General features: G+C 36.1%; 1 protein-coding gene across 3 annotated transcripts in view; it reads right to left on the reverse strand.

Moving 5' to 3' along the window:
• The window catches only part of USH2A (usherin), a 389400-nt gene that overhangs the window by 229879 nt on the left and 142265 nt on the right, over window positions 1-17256 (reverse strand). For all 3 annotated transcript variants that reach the window (XM_075412995.1, XM_075412994.1, XM_075412996.1), the window contains 8 exons: window positions 13643-13769; window positions 13137-13238; window positions 11500-11688; window positions 10861-10991; window positions 6728-7001; window positions 3257-3460; window positions 3057-3137; window positions 608-793 (listed from right to left, as the gene is read on the reverse strand). In XM_075412995.1, the coding sequence (XP_075269110.1) occupies window positions 608-793; window positions 3057-3137; window positions 3257-3460; window positions 6728-7001; window positions 10861-10991; window positions 11500-11688; window positions 13137-13238; window positions 13643-13769 (1294 nt within the window). The remainder of the gene's footprint in view (window positions 1-607; window positions 794-3056; window positions 3138-3256; window positions 3461-6727; window positions 7002-10860; window positions 10992-11499; window positions 11689-13136; window positions 13239-13642; window positions 13770-17256) is intronic.

Genomic DNA, 17256 nt, shown 5'->3' on the forward strand with positions numbered 1-17256 from the left:
GTTCCTATAACTCCTGTCCACAACCCACAGCCCAGCTGTGACCAAATCCCACAAACCAAGGCCCCAGATTCCTTTGTTCCATAACAACTCACCTCCACATCCCAGTGGCATCAACCAAAGCATCTGATTAACATAAATGCATGCATGCTAGTTCCCACTAAAATCATTTAGCTTTATACGACCAAAATTAGGCAGGTATATCAAGTGCTTTCATACATCAGGTCAAATAGTATATTATGGGACTCACATTTAGTGTTAATTTAGGTGAACTGGATGTAACAGGGAAGAAAAAAAAAAAATCACACATACTCAGGAAAACTCACCAAACAAAAAAAAGAAACTCCCCTCAAATCATCGATAGGCTGGGAAGGCATACCTTAAATAAAATTACTTTTTAGTATTTGTGTTGTATCTTAATTTCTGTTGTTCTTTGAAGTCAGTGCATAGCTATGTATGTGTACGTCAACAAAAGTACTACCCTTCCAAATATTATCTATGCTGTGTATGCACAAAAATATGCAAGTGATACTTTATAGCTCAACAAAAGGAGGTATAAGCATCCTATGTTATTAGAAGTGCCTAAAAAATGGTACTTAACAACATTTACCTGTGAGCATACTAGTGTCAGCAAGCTCAGCACTCGTGATGGGTACAGTGGGACCATCCTCTTCATACGCTTTCAAAATGTACTTCTCAATTACACCTATGACCCCAGCAGGTTTGTCCCAGGTGACCTCAATGCTGTAACCATTTATACTGTGAACTCTTGAGAGAGTTGGCACATTTTGTGGAACTGTAGAAGGATAAAATAGAAAATAGAGAAAATGGCAGTTCTAAGGAGACTATTGCCCCTATTCTTCACTTTTAATGGCTGCAGTAAATCAGACTCAACCATTAGCATAAATACAATTTATTAGAGTTGTAACTTTTCAGCATTGATTTAATATGACTGCACGTCTTGAGCTATTCAGTTTAAGCTATATTTCAAAACCATCAAAACTCCATCTACATAACATTCGTTCTTGTCTTGTTGCAATTTTCCAAAAACATTTAACGTATTGAACATATTTAAGCATTACTCACAAAGAGAGGAGGTTGATTGTATGTAGCTAACAAGTTCAGGCATTACAATCATACAACTGAATGAACCAAGACAGTATTGCAACAGAGAAGGGTTTGATATTTATCTGCTGGATACCTAAGCTACAGAATGCCACAACTATGAAACATTTCTAAAAACGTGCTTTCTCGTTTACAAAAGTACTTCAGAAAATTTAAGCTCTTCCATCTATTTTCATATTTCCACAATGCCATACAACTGTCTCAGGGCAAGTGAGAGATTTGTAAGGCTTTTTTGCAAAACTCTTTGCTACCATAAAATGGAAAAAAAAGGAAAAACTAAAATATTTAAAAGAACTAGAAAGCCAAGCTCATATATGCATACAGTTGCTATTAAAAAAAAAAAAATCATCCCATTTCCCATAACCTTTATTTATTAGATATTTCTATATGAAGTAAAGGTCTGGCCAGTTACAACTTCATCACAGATGACTGCACAAGGGATGCAGAGGAAAGGCCCAAGGAGCACTATGGCAGGATGATGGATGATGAGTTTGCTGTAAATGCATGTGGACTCCCTAGCCCTGCTGATGATCATTCACGTTTCTCATTATCAAATAAGCTCTTTTTTTAAATATTGTTATTTTGTTTCATTAAATATGAATGTAGCCTTGTTTTTTATAAGAAGGGTACCAGAACGGAAAGTAATAAAATACCTGGAAGTTGTGATTCTTTTGTAAAGCAAGAATGTGATACTCTAGCAAAGCTTCAGTTACTGCAGTAATATATTGATTTTATTAGTTCTGAAGTGTATCACAGGACAAGGTAAGGTACTGTATAGCAGATGGTCTTCTCATAAGGGACATAACAGAACCAACTCAAAAATAATTAAATAGCACAATTATTCTGTAACCCCGGGGAACATGGACTGCTCAGTGCTGTGGTCAGCTTGCAAACATAAGTTTATGGTAAACCTTACAGTTGTCAGACAGTTGATATGAAAATATGCATGTATTTTCCCTCTTCTGAGTGGTACACAAAATAATGACAGTAAGTTGCATAAGAATGCATTTACAAGTCCAATATTTATGTAGGAATCGTATAATTTTATAAGATCATACATTGAATATCTTGCATCAAAAGAATTTTCTGCATTGATGGAATGTACTTAAGCTTCAATTTCCAGAAGAGGGAAAGTTGGTTAAATAAAATACGCAGAACTGTAAATTTTCAGGAACTTGCTGGCTCAATAAAGTTTGCAAAAACACTGAACAGAAGAGGAAAGGTCCTTTAAATTTTCTTCATAAAATATACAAAAAATTTGATCTTTAAGACTCAGCAGGTGTTATGTTCCTACTTTGAAACATTCTCCACAAGCCACATGCTGCTTTTCTAGTAAATATTGCCACATTTTCACACAAAATCTATGGACTGCTTGTTAAAAGAATTCTCATTCAGCAGCACTGAGCAGTAAACGCACGTGCAGATAATGTAAAGAAAAACTTCGACAATACCCTCTTTTCCCTAGCAGTGACATGGCCTTTTATCTTCCATAGCTTGTGCCTACTATACCAGTATCTCCTTTCTCTTCACTTGGTTTTGTATCACCAAGTTATACATAGGAAAATACAGATTTACTTACTCCAGCAGACTCATGTAACATGAGATTAGATGTGCACACATGAACATACCTAGATGCATGGCTGTTCTTAGTCAGTTAATGCAGTTCAATCCTTTCACAGTCTTTACTCTCACACTATTACATAATATAATATATGTTTGGAAAAGACCTCGATTTATGTGTGGAAAATACTTGCCTGAACACTTTATAGCGGGAGACGGTCATTTGGTACCTATTCAAAGCATTAAGCAGTTTTGGTCCTTCAGAAACACTATGCAACTTCTACTACTCAAAATTGTTGTGGTGGGATTTTCTCCAACCTGACATTAGATAGCTAATGAAAATGGGAATAAGTAAGCCTTAAAATTATATTTACCTGATTCTCTTGTACGAACACGGGTCCATACACTAGATACTGATCCTTCTTCATTTGAGGCAACCACCCTATAAAGGTATTCTTCAAAGAACATAGAGAAGTATAGAGGAGGGGAAAAAAACACAACACTGAACACAGTAATACATTAATACAGAACGAAATAAAAGTGATGTATTTCATTTAAGGAACCAATATGTTACCTGTAAATGGTTGTAGACCACTCTCATAAACATTCTGCTCTTTTCCTCGGTATACTAGGATGGAGTCATTTCCCCTGCAGTTAACAGCACTGTCAGTTGATAGGCATCCGTCCAGATTGACTCTGACAGTGCTGCTGGACACAGATGCCAAGTGAATGACAGCACCTCGTGTAAATTTAACATCCTTCATGCAACCACCGAAACCTAGCAAACAGTAAGGGATTAGAATCACATAAAGAGTTTCAAACATTAATTAAGAATCACTTTTGTTCCTTTCAATTCTGTATTTTCAATATTAAAAACTGTAATGTGAACATGCTGACTTCCAACACAATATTCTGTCCCCAATTTCAAAATAATAAGCTGGTAAAAATTCCTGGTATTCTAGTGTTAAGTTCCTGCCTTACCAAACTATACGTTCATTATTATCAATTCCATCCCACAAGTAAATAACTTCCTGTTTTCTCTGCTGTGACTTCTCTCTTTAAATTTATTACCATAAAAGGGATTCTGAATTTGAAAATCAGCTTTCTGCTGCTTGCTAATATTTTGTTAATATACACGGTTCCTCAAACTGAGGAGAATATCTAGACTAAAAATATAATTAACTTCAGGACATCACAGAGGTATATCAGTTTATACTAATGGGGATATAACTGCTATGCTATTTACAAACATACTCTAGAAACATAACTCCAAACTGCTCATTTATGAGAAAAAATTAACTTCATTTTATATTCATTTCTATATATACATACATATATTTCTCTGTGCGTGTGTGTGTAACATTCCTATCAACATTACAAATGTGTTAAATTAGTTACTTGCCATAAAAACACCACTACAAAATTCAGGATGAGGTTGTTAAAATTTCTATATACTTCTATGACTTAATTTACAAATAAATTAATAAATTGATACAAAATAGTTCTCAAATCTGAGTAAAGTACACTGATCGGTGTTTTATGTAAAACCAAAGTAAACAGTAAATTGAAGACTTCAATTCATTGAAGAATTAACTTTGTAAATTAAAAATCAGCATTAAACAGATCAGTGCTCTTTTTTTTCTTTGTGAAAACATTGTATCTATATCTTATGGACTTACAGATTTGTATCTTATGAACAGGTTGCCCAGAGAGGTTGTGGATTCTCCTTCTCTGGAGATACTCAAGACCTGCCTGGACAAGGTCCTGTGCAGCCTGCTCTAGGTGACCCTGCTTTTGGAAGGGGGGTTGGACCAGATGATCCACAGAGGTCCCTTCCAACCCCTACCATTCTGTGATTCTGTGACTTTTATTGCCTTTATTACTACAAGATGGCAGATCAGAGCAGATTTGTACCTAGCCACCCGATCTGAGAATCTAATATCCATACAGAGTTCATGTAAAAAGGGGCCCTGAAGGCAGACACCCATTTTGAATCACCCTCTAAAACACCTTCTCTCGTCACAACGCTAGGGTTTCAGACAAACTGCTCCTTAAAATGAATATATCCTAATTTAAGTTCAACTCCTACTCCACAGCGATCTGCTCGTTTCTTAGGCAGTCTGTGGCAGAGGAAAGAATTAGTCACAGTCTGCACAGGCATATTAATCTTTAGACAAAATGAACAATTGTTTAATTTGCGATGAGATGTATACTGTATAACCTATTTTAATACATTATTTTTAGTATCTGTTTAGCTGCATCTATCACTATTTGAAGGTTTCTGACTGGCGTCGATCAAGCTATCTTGTTTACTCATAGGCAGCTGCAGAATAAGCAATTCTGGTACAAATTCTCACAAACATTCCTGCCGGCTCCCCTCCATCTTGACCTCTCAGGAAGGCGTGCGATGGGTCATGCGAAGGCCCACAGACTCTAGGTGAAATTTCGTAAAATAAAGTTGTAACTGACATGGAGGTGGGGTGGGAGAAGAAGGATATTTATCCTTTATTTACTGTGAGCAAAACAATATTCCTTTATCCAGAATTAACTATGAAGCAACCATTAATTGAGAAAACCTTTTCTAAATATTTATTAAACTGGGAAGGTCTCTATAGTCTATTATCATACCATTACATCATTATAGTCTTAAATAAAAGTAAGTTTCAAAGCTGTAGTGCCTAAGCTTGCTCATCTAAATCTACATTTAGGAACACAAAAGAATGTTTGTATCTTCAGATGCTCTGAAAATAAATTCACAGCCGCCATCTAATATTGCGGCATACTGAGGAGGCTTGGTGAAAAAAGTAATGTTTATTGATGTGCCTCAATATGCACTTCAGACGGTTTTTTTTGCCCTAGATTCTTTGTTCATAGATCTCTTTGCTGCAGGAGTTGCAAATGCACCCACTCACGAGGCTATACCATCTGCTACGAGGCAACACTGACAGGCTATGACTGGCTAGCTCTTTTGGACCATAAATATTATGCACACAGAACCTAGAGGAACATTATAATACATATGATACCTACAGCTGGAAGAATACTTACAACAATATTTTTTAGCTATTTGTGAATGCCAGTGCATGAACTTGATTCAAACAATTCTATAGCTGTGAAATCACAAGGCTTCCATAAAGCTCTGCAGAGCTTACTTGAATGCAAGCTTTCAAGGTAAGCTCATGCATTCAAAGCCACTTACTAAATTCCCCACTAATCACTTACTGGCTGCTACTTATTTGCCCACAGTATCTGAAAAATACATCATGACTGATGAATAGCTTTATAAATAATGGAAAAACACACCCAAACTGTAAACAGAGCTAATTTAATAGACACTTTTTGACTGCATTTCATACAGTAGATCCTTTTGTGGAGGCCATTAGTATCAGGCTGTAATTCATACTTCTCTCTTTTCCATAGAAATTTGACCTGTTCCAGAACAGAAGTATCACAGTGATGGCTAAAAACATGATCATCTCCCCCTTCTCCTGATAACACAGAAAACATCATGGTAACATAGCCAAAATCCAAATTCAGGGTTTTATACCCACTTAATTTTTTAGACTAGAATCAGTATCGCCTAAAAAAAGACTAATAAACTCCCAACTGTTCTTCCACGTGGCAGTATCCAGCCTCATTTAAGTGATTTAAGCTATGTTTACTGTCTTCCACCGGGTTTGTATTCCAGACCTGCAAGTGACACAAGTTGATCAAGACAAACAAGTTCATCTAAACTGGCTTTCTCTGATGAAGATTTGAGATCTGGCTCGGCATCTCAGATTACCATTGGTTACTCTCCAGTTCCTCTCCTAGGAGTTAGATTGCTCGAGATATCACTGGGTTGGAAGAACTTTTACAGCATTACAAAAGGATCAGGACTAAATCAAGCCAGAAGGTTAGGGATAACTGGTAGTTAAAGCAACAGTGGATGGGAGGAAAAGTTTACGTCACATATTTGTGAATTTACACTGTCAGCAGCAGAATGTCCACCTTGTGCATGACACCAGTTTTTGAAAAACATATGTTGTTCTTGGTGCCATCTTACCTTGTTCCAACCCCAGTTCTTTATAAAAATTCTGAATCTCAGGTGGGATTCCTCCTACGTAGACGGGTGAGTTTACTTTCAGCTGCTGAATACGGGGTTCGAACATTTGCTCTCTCAGTTCATTCATACTTGCTGATACTACAGAGCCCTCCTTGTTCACAGTGACTTTGTTCCACTTTCCATCACAATAAGACAGTCCTAACCAGAGATCCACTTGTGTAAAGACAATGCCAGTTTTTAAAAAGATGTTTAATATTCCACTTTTCAGTTCAATCTATGTATATTAAAAAAGAAAAAAAGATTTTGAAAGAGACAGCACAGCAACAACAGACACAGTTATTTTAAAAAAATAATCAAGGGAATCAGTGAACAAGATCAATGAAAATTTTATCTTCAGGATAGCAAAAATTACAATAACATTGTTTACACAAAACATGGTAAATACAGTGTATCAGTTGATTCAGAATGTAGGAAAATCTATTCTGACTTTTTGACAAATGACTTTGGCACTAATGTAGCTAAGTAAAAAGAAAAGACAATGAACCACGGCTGTTTTGCTTTTTTTGAGAATGAGAAAATAGTATTTTATCTATCAATTCATTTTTTTGGAAGAATGTAACAAGATAATAAGGAAATGAAATGTCAGACCTGATTAAGGTCTTTTTAATTGGCTGGTGAACTCAATTTCAAATTTTTCAAGTATACATTGATTCTGTATTTCATTCTTATTCTTCTAAATCTTGTAAGAAAATAATTGTTATTGTATGTGCTTTTTGAGATTAATGTGCCATTTCTCTAATAGAAATACAATTTACTTAAATTTTCACTGCAGAAGTTTTCAAATGCTTTATTGCAAAACTCTTTATCCTAACTGAATGGAACGCAAGTGGGTTGAGACTGTAAATTGGCAGGCATAGACCACTAAACACTTAGGTGATGAACTGGTGGTTGAAAAATATGGACACATTCACAAAAAGGCATTACTGTTTCCATGCCAAAATCTTATTAAGTGAAACAACAAATACAAATTTAATACAAATGCTTATCACCAGTATTGACAAACTGACATATTTCAGTTACTGATAATATTAATAATGCAGTATTTGTAATTGGATTGTATTTCCTTAACAGAGACCCCAACTGAAGAAAGAACTCAGTACTTTAGATGTCATGGGCCATCATAGGTCCTGTCCCAGAGCGCACACCGACTGCTTGTTCATGAGGCAGACGGATTTTGTTTAGTTTCTTTGGGACCACAACTTTTCCTATTGCCATGTGTTCATAGCCCTTCGTAGCTAAGGACTCTACAATAGAAGTGAAGGTCAGATCACGGCATCAATGCTGATGAGTATAGCTCGAAAAAGCAGTTCACTGGACAAGCCACCGATTTTCTTCGCTGATGAGAATTAATACAGAGTACACTGTGCTGGTGTGAAGAAAGCATTTCAGCTGCATGACTACAGCAGTATGCCAGCAAGTCTGCCAAACCCAGAAGCTGGAGAGAGGACATGGTTTTTGACATAGGGTCACTACACAGCACAACTCTGTTCCAATTTACTTATCTTGGCATAGTCTTAAAGGAGGCAGAGAATGATGCTTGTGCTTTTGTGATGACCTGGGCTGACATTTAGAATGCCCACATGCAGCTAAAGATAGAGGACCACTGTTCACTTCAAACTGTTCTGCATGATGAAGATAAAAAAAGAGAAGTCCTGCATACCTCTAGCATTCTCTTTGGTACTGAGGATAGGTTCAGAAAAAACAATAGACAAATTGTTTGCTGTGGATAAAATTCCAGGGCCACTTTAAAAAAGTGCTTGATTGTTAATCTGTCATTGGAAAATACATTATTTCTTTAAACCAAAAATGCATGAAAATCATCTTATCCTTCTGCCAGATCTCTTAGATGCCATCTCTCAACAGAACAAAAGTATTATATCACAGCTCTAAACCTGAGTAGTTTCTCAGTATAATGCTTAAAATCATACTTGCTTTTCAGAATTTGGGGTACAAATAAAAAAAAAATTTATTAATACTGTTCTATACACACATAATTCTTATTTTGCTATAGCTGAGCATGTAAAGTTGGAATTAGGAAAGCCAAAGCTTAGCCTGAATCTAGAAGAGGAGACATAGAAGAAGTGACATTTACACAGAGCACGATTTCTAGGACATAATTTTGTCTTGGGCAGAAGACAAGACAGAGTCTTTGGCTGTTTCATAGCAGACCAACTGCGTGTCTAGTTTAGTCATTCCAAAACTGTAAAGCTAGCAAGAGAGCTGTGACCTATGCAAAGGCAAAGGTCAGGGAATACTGTCTTACACCAGCACTCAGGATAAGCGGTACAGCTTCCAATCTGTTTTGCAGTGCAAGTGTCTTCTGACCAAAGCTCCTAACAAAGACATCGTAGCTCATGCGCAACATGCTACACACCTAATTTTCACTTTCTATTAACTTTTTTTTTGTGAGCTCAAGTGTACAGAAAAACCTTCTGTCATCATTATGAATGTGTAGAACACAAAGCTGCGAGGGCTAGAAAAGCATGCATATACTCATCCTCTCTAAAATTCCTCATCTTAAGGCTATGGAGATGTTGAGGTCAGGAGTAAAGTGAGATAAAAAAATTCTACTTGACTTAGGACAAATGCTAAGAAAGTTATCTAATCACAGTTTTCAGTGCTAAAAATAGTAGAAATAATGTTTGTCCCTGTGAATACTGTTTGTGGAAATACTGCTCCCATACTGTGAATTACACACACACTAGTCTTTTTAGGATGGGACAGTAATGTATGTGTAGCATCTTATGCTATTAGCTCATGATCTTGGTCATTACTTAAGGGCAAAACTAAAGTAATACGTAATTAGCAAGACTTGTTATTGGAACTCTTCATAATTTTTGAACTAGGGCTGCTTGAAAAAGAGGAAGCAATCAGGTCTAGCAGAATTCAAAATCCAGGAAAAAATTATCTGCTGGAAAAGTCAGTAATACAAAAAGTAAATATAGAGTAAGTTATAGTTGACCTGAAAATGAGAGAAATATATTTATACGTTTTAGGTCAGAAGTTTAAAAGAAAAAGCACATCAGATGTAATGCCATGCAGTAAAACAGGCTGTGACATGACAGCCATTAGCAACACAGCTGCATTATAATAAACAAATAAATAAATGAAATTCAATAAAAATGCAGAAAGGGCAGATTAGATCATAAAGAGTAACAATACCATAAAAAAAAATCTCTAAATGTAAATGATTGCTTCTTGGACCAACTAAAAAGATATACTACTTTCAATATAATACCTACTAGTCGGTGCAAGTAGTAACTCTAGTTGACCCACTAAGCAATTGTGACCACAGTCCAGTAACACTCAAAAGCCTTTGGGGAAGAAAAATATGAAAATCTAGAGCCATGTAACTAATAAAAAATTTTGAAAAACTGCAATAAACATTTTCAGCCTTAAACGAAATCCTGGAAAAGGTGAAAGCATGAGTACTTCTGAGCACATTACTTAAGACACCCAAAAGAAAGTTGACAGACATTATCTCAAAAATTTGCCTAATACAGGATTTGTGCAGCTTTCTCTACAGTGTTGGGAAAACAGTGATAGGGATGAGATGGGATTAAGCTGGACCACTAATTTCTGCCTATATGACAATTCTATCTTTCAAATCAAAATGAAGAAACTGTATTGATTATAAAAAATAAATGTACCTTAAAGATTTATTAGGATACCAGACAATTTCCATCATGAACTTTTTGATTTACAATTTAATTGATTTTGTTCTAGTATAAGAAGTGGGAAATTGGGTAACTCTATACTTTTCCAGGAATGAACCAAAAGCTGTTAACTCACATCTTTGATTCTCTTTTCTAATCACTTCCAATTCAGCAAATAGAATAATTGTGCTTGTCATATATCGGTACCTTTCTTATTTATGATATAATTAACACAGGTATCATCTTCTGAGCATTTGTTGGAGTCTTTTTCCTCCTCTTTGCTGTGCACAGCATTTCAAAAAATGTAAAATACAAAAATAACTCATAGTTTGAAATTTCTTTAAATGCTGGACATATCTTAGTAGACAAAACTCACAGGTCATCTCTGAATATAGTTACTTGTATTTCTGAACTTACTGCAAGATAATCTGGGCCATCTTCATTGTAAACAAAGAAAAGCAATCCATTCAGCTGATCTGTTCTAAATTTAAATGATATCTCAAATTCCAGTCCACCACTGAAAACATCTGAATGCAGTTCCAGGAACCCTTGAAAGAAAGTGAATACATGAATAAAACAAATATATTAATAAATAGGTTCAAGAAACCAAAAGAAAAAATTTAGGTGCTACTTTCTACTTTAACATCAAGAACTCAGAGGTTTCAAGATTTAGGTTTCCAACTTTATCACTCAGCTTTGTAAAGGACAGTTATCCATAATGTACTGTAACAAACCAAACTGGTGCAATGTCCTAAATTTTGCTACCTGGCATTTTTTTGCTGCATTATAAGCATCTGTATCTCTTCAAAAGCGAAACTTCACCTTTTACATGCTTATCAAATCTGCACACAGTTACAGCAGCAGCATCTGCCTGTGAAAGCAATTCCTTTCAAGCGGTAGTCTTCTGTAAATTCAGAAACCAAATTTTAAACCATTCACAACTAATCCTATGTAACTAAAACTGTTTTGAAAAGCCGATCACTGCAATATTTTTGATATGATCACCTTTCATATACCAAGAACATACTTGGCTAGTGCAATAGCAGAGCAAACTACCTTTGCCAAGAAAATGTGCTCCTTCTGAGAGGACAACGGGGCATCCTTCCCAAGTATGATAGACGTTGTTCTGATCTTCAGCATCCTGCCAGTTCAAAGATTCCCAGTTTTCATAGGGAGTATGCACTTTTTTCAAAAATATGTCACTGAGACACCCCACAAATCCTTTCTGGACTATCATCTTCACTCCTGCAAAAAAGGAAAACTTTTTTAAGCCAATCACCTGCAACTAAACACAGGGATTCATTTATGTATTTCATACATGCTCACCCTTTCATATATATCTGTGTGTGCACTGATAATCAGCCATCAATCACTTCATAAAGTTGGTCTCCAAGCAAAATACAGATTTCTGAATAGGTCTAGCCACTAAAGAGAATAGCTACTGCTACACAGCTGGAAAATCTTACATTTTTTTGAGCTTTTGCACACTTTCAAATCAACAGCGTAAATCCACTCCATGAAGATTCCAAGAAAAGTATTCAGGTTTACCCTCTTTAAACAAAACCAGAATTGTGAACAAAGGCATGCATCTGCTGAATAGGGTGAAATAGTGTTGCAAAAGCTAAGGCAGATTAATACACATTTAGAAGCTTCATCAAGAAGTTCTTCTTTTCCCTGTTTGGATTTAAAAAACAGGGATTCATGGCTGCTATCCATTTTTCTTTACTGGGGACATAAATATAAAATAGGTTTTACAGATGGTGTTCTCTTGAATGCTATGTATAGCCAATCTCATTCTGATTCTGAGGTTTCTGAGGGAGGCATCGTAGATTACTTTACCAACTGAAGTCTTAGAAGAGCACGTGCACATATTTCTGGTTTTAGTAAAGTGACACAAAGAAGGATAGAGCAAGCTGCACTCTAGTGCACCTCACATCTAGTCATCAACTAGATCTCATGTCATTATCAGTGGTGGGTATACAAATTTAATACAAACAATCTGGCTTTCGGGTAATTTGAAAACAACAAAAGTCTGGATATGAATCCACTGATACTAGTTTTGTATGCAGTCACCTTTCTGTTATCTGCTGGTAGAATATACACTTGGTATACATACATACCAAGTTTATATATGAAGACATATGTTTATTGATTCTTCTGGAAGCCAGCTACAATCCAGCTCCACATAAATATAGCAGCAGAATACAGGCATATTCAGACACCATTGAGTGCAGTGCAACAGTCCCTTGAGGATCCAAACTCACACCAAAACGGCCAGCACGTTCTAACCCTGCACCCAGGCAGGATGTATAACCCTGCGCTTAAGCTAATAAAAACAGTTTGTATGCGTACTTTGGAAAAGAATTTGGGATTCTAGAATGTAAAACATAGCCCCAAGTTTCACATGCGTACCAGTTCTGCGTATAAAATTAATTAAAATATACACAGACCTCTTACACTGCCTTACTGTTGATGAAATCAGCTATATAGATATCTCGACCATCCTGAAAAAGTAAATTCAAGAACCTGTACAGACTTATTTTTGATTAAAACAATTATGTAAATAATTATGCAAATTAAGTACTGTCCTCATGTTTCTGACACAATTTCAATGCGGCCTACAGTACTGCAGAGGCAGTGAACTCAGTGCCACTGTATAGGATTTGTCATATGCAGACCACAATCACACTCACCTACATCCTTTCTTACAAGAGTGTAACCCTGTGGAAGTCCTCCAACAAAAACTCCTGTGTTCTCTCCAATAATGGTACTGCCACTAGTTGCTAAGGAAGAACCTGAACAAAATAGGTCATTATTCTTGTGTTCAATGCTTTCAACAGATTTTTAACTCAATAACAGAATATTCACATTTGAGAAAAGAGGCTAACGTAACACAATAGTCTAATACTTGCCCATATGTATCCTGGAAATATTTACAACTCTTTTTTACAAAATAATATTAACACAATCATAGAGTCACAAGCACAAAACAGCAAACTTCTCATTCTTGGTATTAAATTACTGAAGAGTCACAGTGGACAGATACCTCAGACGCACAGACAAAACAGTAGTGATTTTGTCAGAAAATGGAGTGAATATTTTGCTGTATGGATGAAGATAGGCAGTGGAAAAGTAAGCAAGTGAGCAACACCCTGAGTAATACCAAAATAATAAAGCAAAATGGAACTGGATTGATTACCTGTGTACTGCCCATCCACTGTGATGTTTCCCAGTGCTTGAATTCTTGTAGCAATTATTTGGTGCCAACTGTTATCGTTGTACTTTTTTCCATCATCATTAGTTGGAGTGACTGCTACGGCAGATCCCTTTTAATTAACAGAAGAATCTGATTTAGAATATTATGAAGGTAAGATTTAGAATTATACCTTATTCTTTACACCACTCTGTGGTATCCAACATCTAAAAATAAAGACAAAAGTCCTCTGTTTAACTTCTTTCAGAATACTGAACGATGTTTAGGACTGATTTCCCCACTAAATTAACCTTTTCAAATAATAAATGAGGGATCAAGGATCCAGTTCAATTTCTATTAAAAATAGAAAACCCTGTGTGGTTCCCCTGATAAAGATGAGGCTGAGGTACCAATTACTGAGAGCCATGTCACTCAGTTTTTTAAATTTTTGTTTATTTTTCTAACAAAGTCTCTATTTAATTCTTCATGGATTGCCGTGGTTGTAAAGTTTGATGGCCACGACTCAATGTGCCATCCACAGAAAGCAACTGCACATCAGGATTGTAGGCTGCAGCACCTGTCCACAGGAAGGGACCCAAAAACGAGATGTATGAAGTCTACGTGTTCTGTCCCTGTTAACCTAGTATCAAAAGGACTTCAATTTTTAGGTGAGTGTAATACATTTATGAAGTAAAAGGTCATATCAAGAAACTCAGGGGAAAAAAAAAATAGAAGGAAGTTATTGAGGATGTTTTTACCATATAAGGGATGCTTGTAAAAATGTTTTTAAATTTAACTAGAATTTTCACCTGGTTTTATCAAAACAAAAAATATAATGATCTGAGGGTGTAAATTTAAGGACATCCATGAAAAAATGCAGAGAAATCTTTTCTGAATTGCTGAGTAAGAGGAATATAACAGATGCTGTTGCCAAACCAAATCTCAGGACTGTAAACAACAAAACAAAATACTCCATAAATTTATATAATGTTGCAATAAAAATAGAATTAATGTATTTCAAGAATTTTCCTGAGATTTATATCCACGCAGTCTTCTAACTTCCCAATATTTCCCACAGTATTGTCTCAAGCCCTTATACAGTACTTGAACCATGTGGGAACTCAAAGTTATTCTGTTGAATTCACAGACTAGAATTATCCTATGTAGCACACAACTACTGAATACAAAAACATTTCTTTGCATAGGCACTACATAATATTAAAGAATCATGACCTCTACAGTTACTTTATGGCTTAAGACAGGCTTAAAACAAAACAATTTCAAAAAAATATGTAAAAGAAAACTAAAACTTTTCTTGTAATTTGGGGGTCTAGCTTGTTACTTTGCAGTAGCAATCCAGATAGTTCCGATTCCGCCCCCCCCCCCCCCCCCCCCCGATGTTCTAGTACTCTTTCTGGCTCAAGGACCATACAGTTATGCCTGTGAAGAAAAATCTGTTGATAAAAACCACCACCTTTGCTGAGTAATACTAAAAAGATCTGTTAAAATGTAGTATTCTGCCATTAGTGATGTGCGTCTATTAGAAATTCCTTGTTGGCATATAGATTTATAAACGCAGTACACATTTTACAGTGCATTTTGAATTGGGGACTGTCACCGTGTATCCTATGTATAAAAATATATATGATGTGTACATATGTACATGATTATAGAAAAAGTAATTTCCCATGAATACTTACAGCACGTTTCCTACTCTATTCAGCCAACATCTTGGTACTGAAGCAGTTTGTACACCAGTCCTCTGTCCCATGATAACAATACAAAGCTATATATCCTTATATACTATTGTGCACTTTTTCACATACTGTTTTTTATTGTCTTCTCTCCTATTTCAACATTTTAATATTTTACAAACACACATTTCATTATCGTAGTTTAATAATTAAAACCAGAACTGGTGTCATGCCCAATTAATGTGCCCTGGTAGCATGCCCATTAGTTTTTCCATTAGTGAATTCAACAATACTAATGGGATTACTAGCTTGGGATGCTAATTGGGCGTGACATAAGAAACTGGCTTACTTCTTAGCATACCCTTGCTAATGATGAAATTAATGAGCATTTTATTAAATGCTGTCTCATCAAAGTGTACTTAGTTAGCGTTAAAATTGTTACAAACGATGCTGCATTCTAAAGATCAGGTGCCTGAATAAGTGGTTCTTCATATTATGTTTGGCAACAGTCTAGAGAATTAACAGTTTTATACATCAGAAACTGCATTTATTTGTAACCAATTCAATCTGGGACCACACTACCATATGTGCTACCCTGTGTTTAATTTCAGGGGGGAACAAAAAGAGAAAAAAAAAAAACCAAACACACACAACAGTGTTCAGAGTTCAGCATGCACCGCATTGGAGGCTTCTGCAAGACATTTTATCCAGAACTACTCCAGTGACTCTGTGATCATATTCAAATAACCTGTTGTGAAACAGCTTGTTACGCATTTTGGAAATCACACATAGTGAAGCAAATCTGGATTAGTTTGCTGAGCCATACAGTAAGCCTTACTTACATACAATAACTCTTACTTTTTAGTAGCTCTCAGTAATAACTAAGTAAATATAAATCTCTGTGGCTCTTCATGCTGATAATTACACTCATAAAAATACGTAGAAACATCACAACTATGGATCCTCAAAGCTAATGTCTAGGTGCAAAAATCTGAATGTAACTACACTTCTCCCAGTCAAGTTCTTCCAATGGCCAAACTTCTATGACTGAGCAGGTAAGCAAGTACTGAAGTTTTGCCAACACTAAGCAGCAAAGTGTAGTCGGGATTCATAGCTACGTGTTGTCCACCTTCCTTTTTTGGGGAGTAACAGCTCACCCTCAGCCTGTGCCTACTACTTCGGCCTCTGCACCAACCACAGGCAACAAGAAAAGTATCCCATCTTCCTCTTTTTTTCTGCAGAGTTTAAGCATCTTCTAAAATGGAAGAGCTGGATTCAATTCCCTCCATATTGTGAGAAGAATCCTGGTACGCTATCCTCAGAAGACTGTCCTAATCACTAAGGAAAATGGTGCTCCAGATTGGCCTTAAAATTTCCACTGTTAGTGATTTCACTTTGTATAAAATATTCAGTGCTTCCCTGGGAAAAAAGATAGAATAGATGACCTTTCAGCCACTGAAAGATAACTATAAATTTAGCTAGAGTTGATTGTGTAGTTCAGGGGTGAATTTAAAGGCATTATGATGAGTTGAAACTCCACGGACAGCTGAAGGTTTGCAGACACACTGAGTCTGAAGGAAGGTCTATGGAACAATTTGATTACGCAGACAAGACTGAGGAAGACATCTGTTCATAAAAAAACTCATATTTCCTGGACCATGAGTAGAAACCTGCAAATAATGACAGTACAACAACAAGGAAGGAAAAACATGCAGCCAGACAACACAACAGGGAGACAGAAGAGATGGTCAGAAAACAGCTAGGTGAATGGTGGTGCACATAAAGTTGAGAGAAGTATAAATGGACAGGAAGAAAAGGATTTGAAATTAACACTAAGAGAAGGAAGAAGTTAGGCTGCTGAAGACTCCCTACTAAGAAGACTTGGTAGGACTATCCCCAGAGCAGACACAACAAAGAGAAAACACG

The sequence above is a fragment of the Opisthocomus hoazin genome, chromosome 2 (genome assembly GCF_030867145.1).
Source record: "Opisthocomus hoazin isolate bOpiHoa1 chromosome 2, bOpiHoa1.hap1, whole genome shotgun sequence".
Classification (NCBI taxonomy): domain Eukaryota; kingdom Metazoa; phylum Chordata; class Aves; order Opisthocomiformes; family Opisthocomidae; genus Opisthocomus; species Opisthocomus hoazin.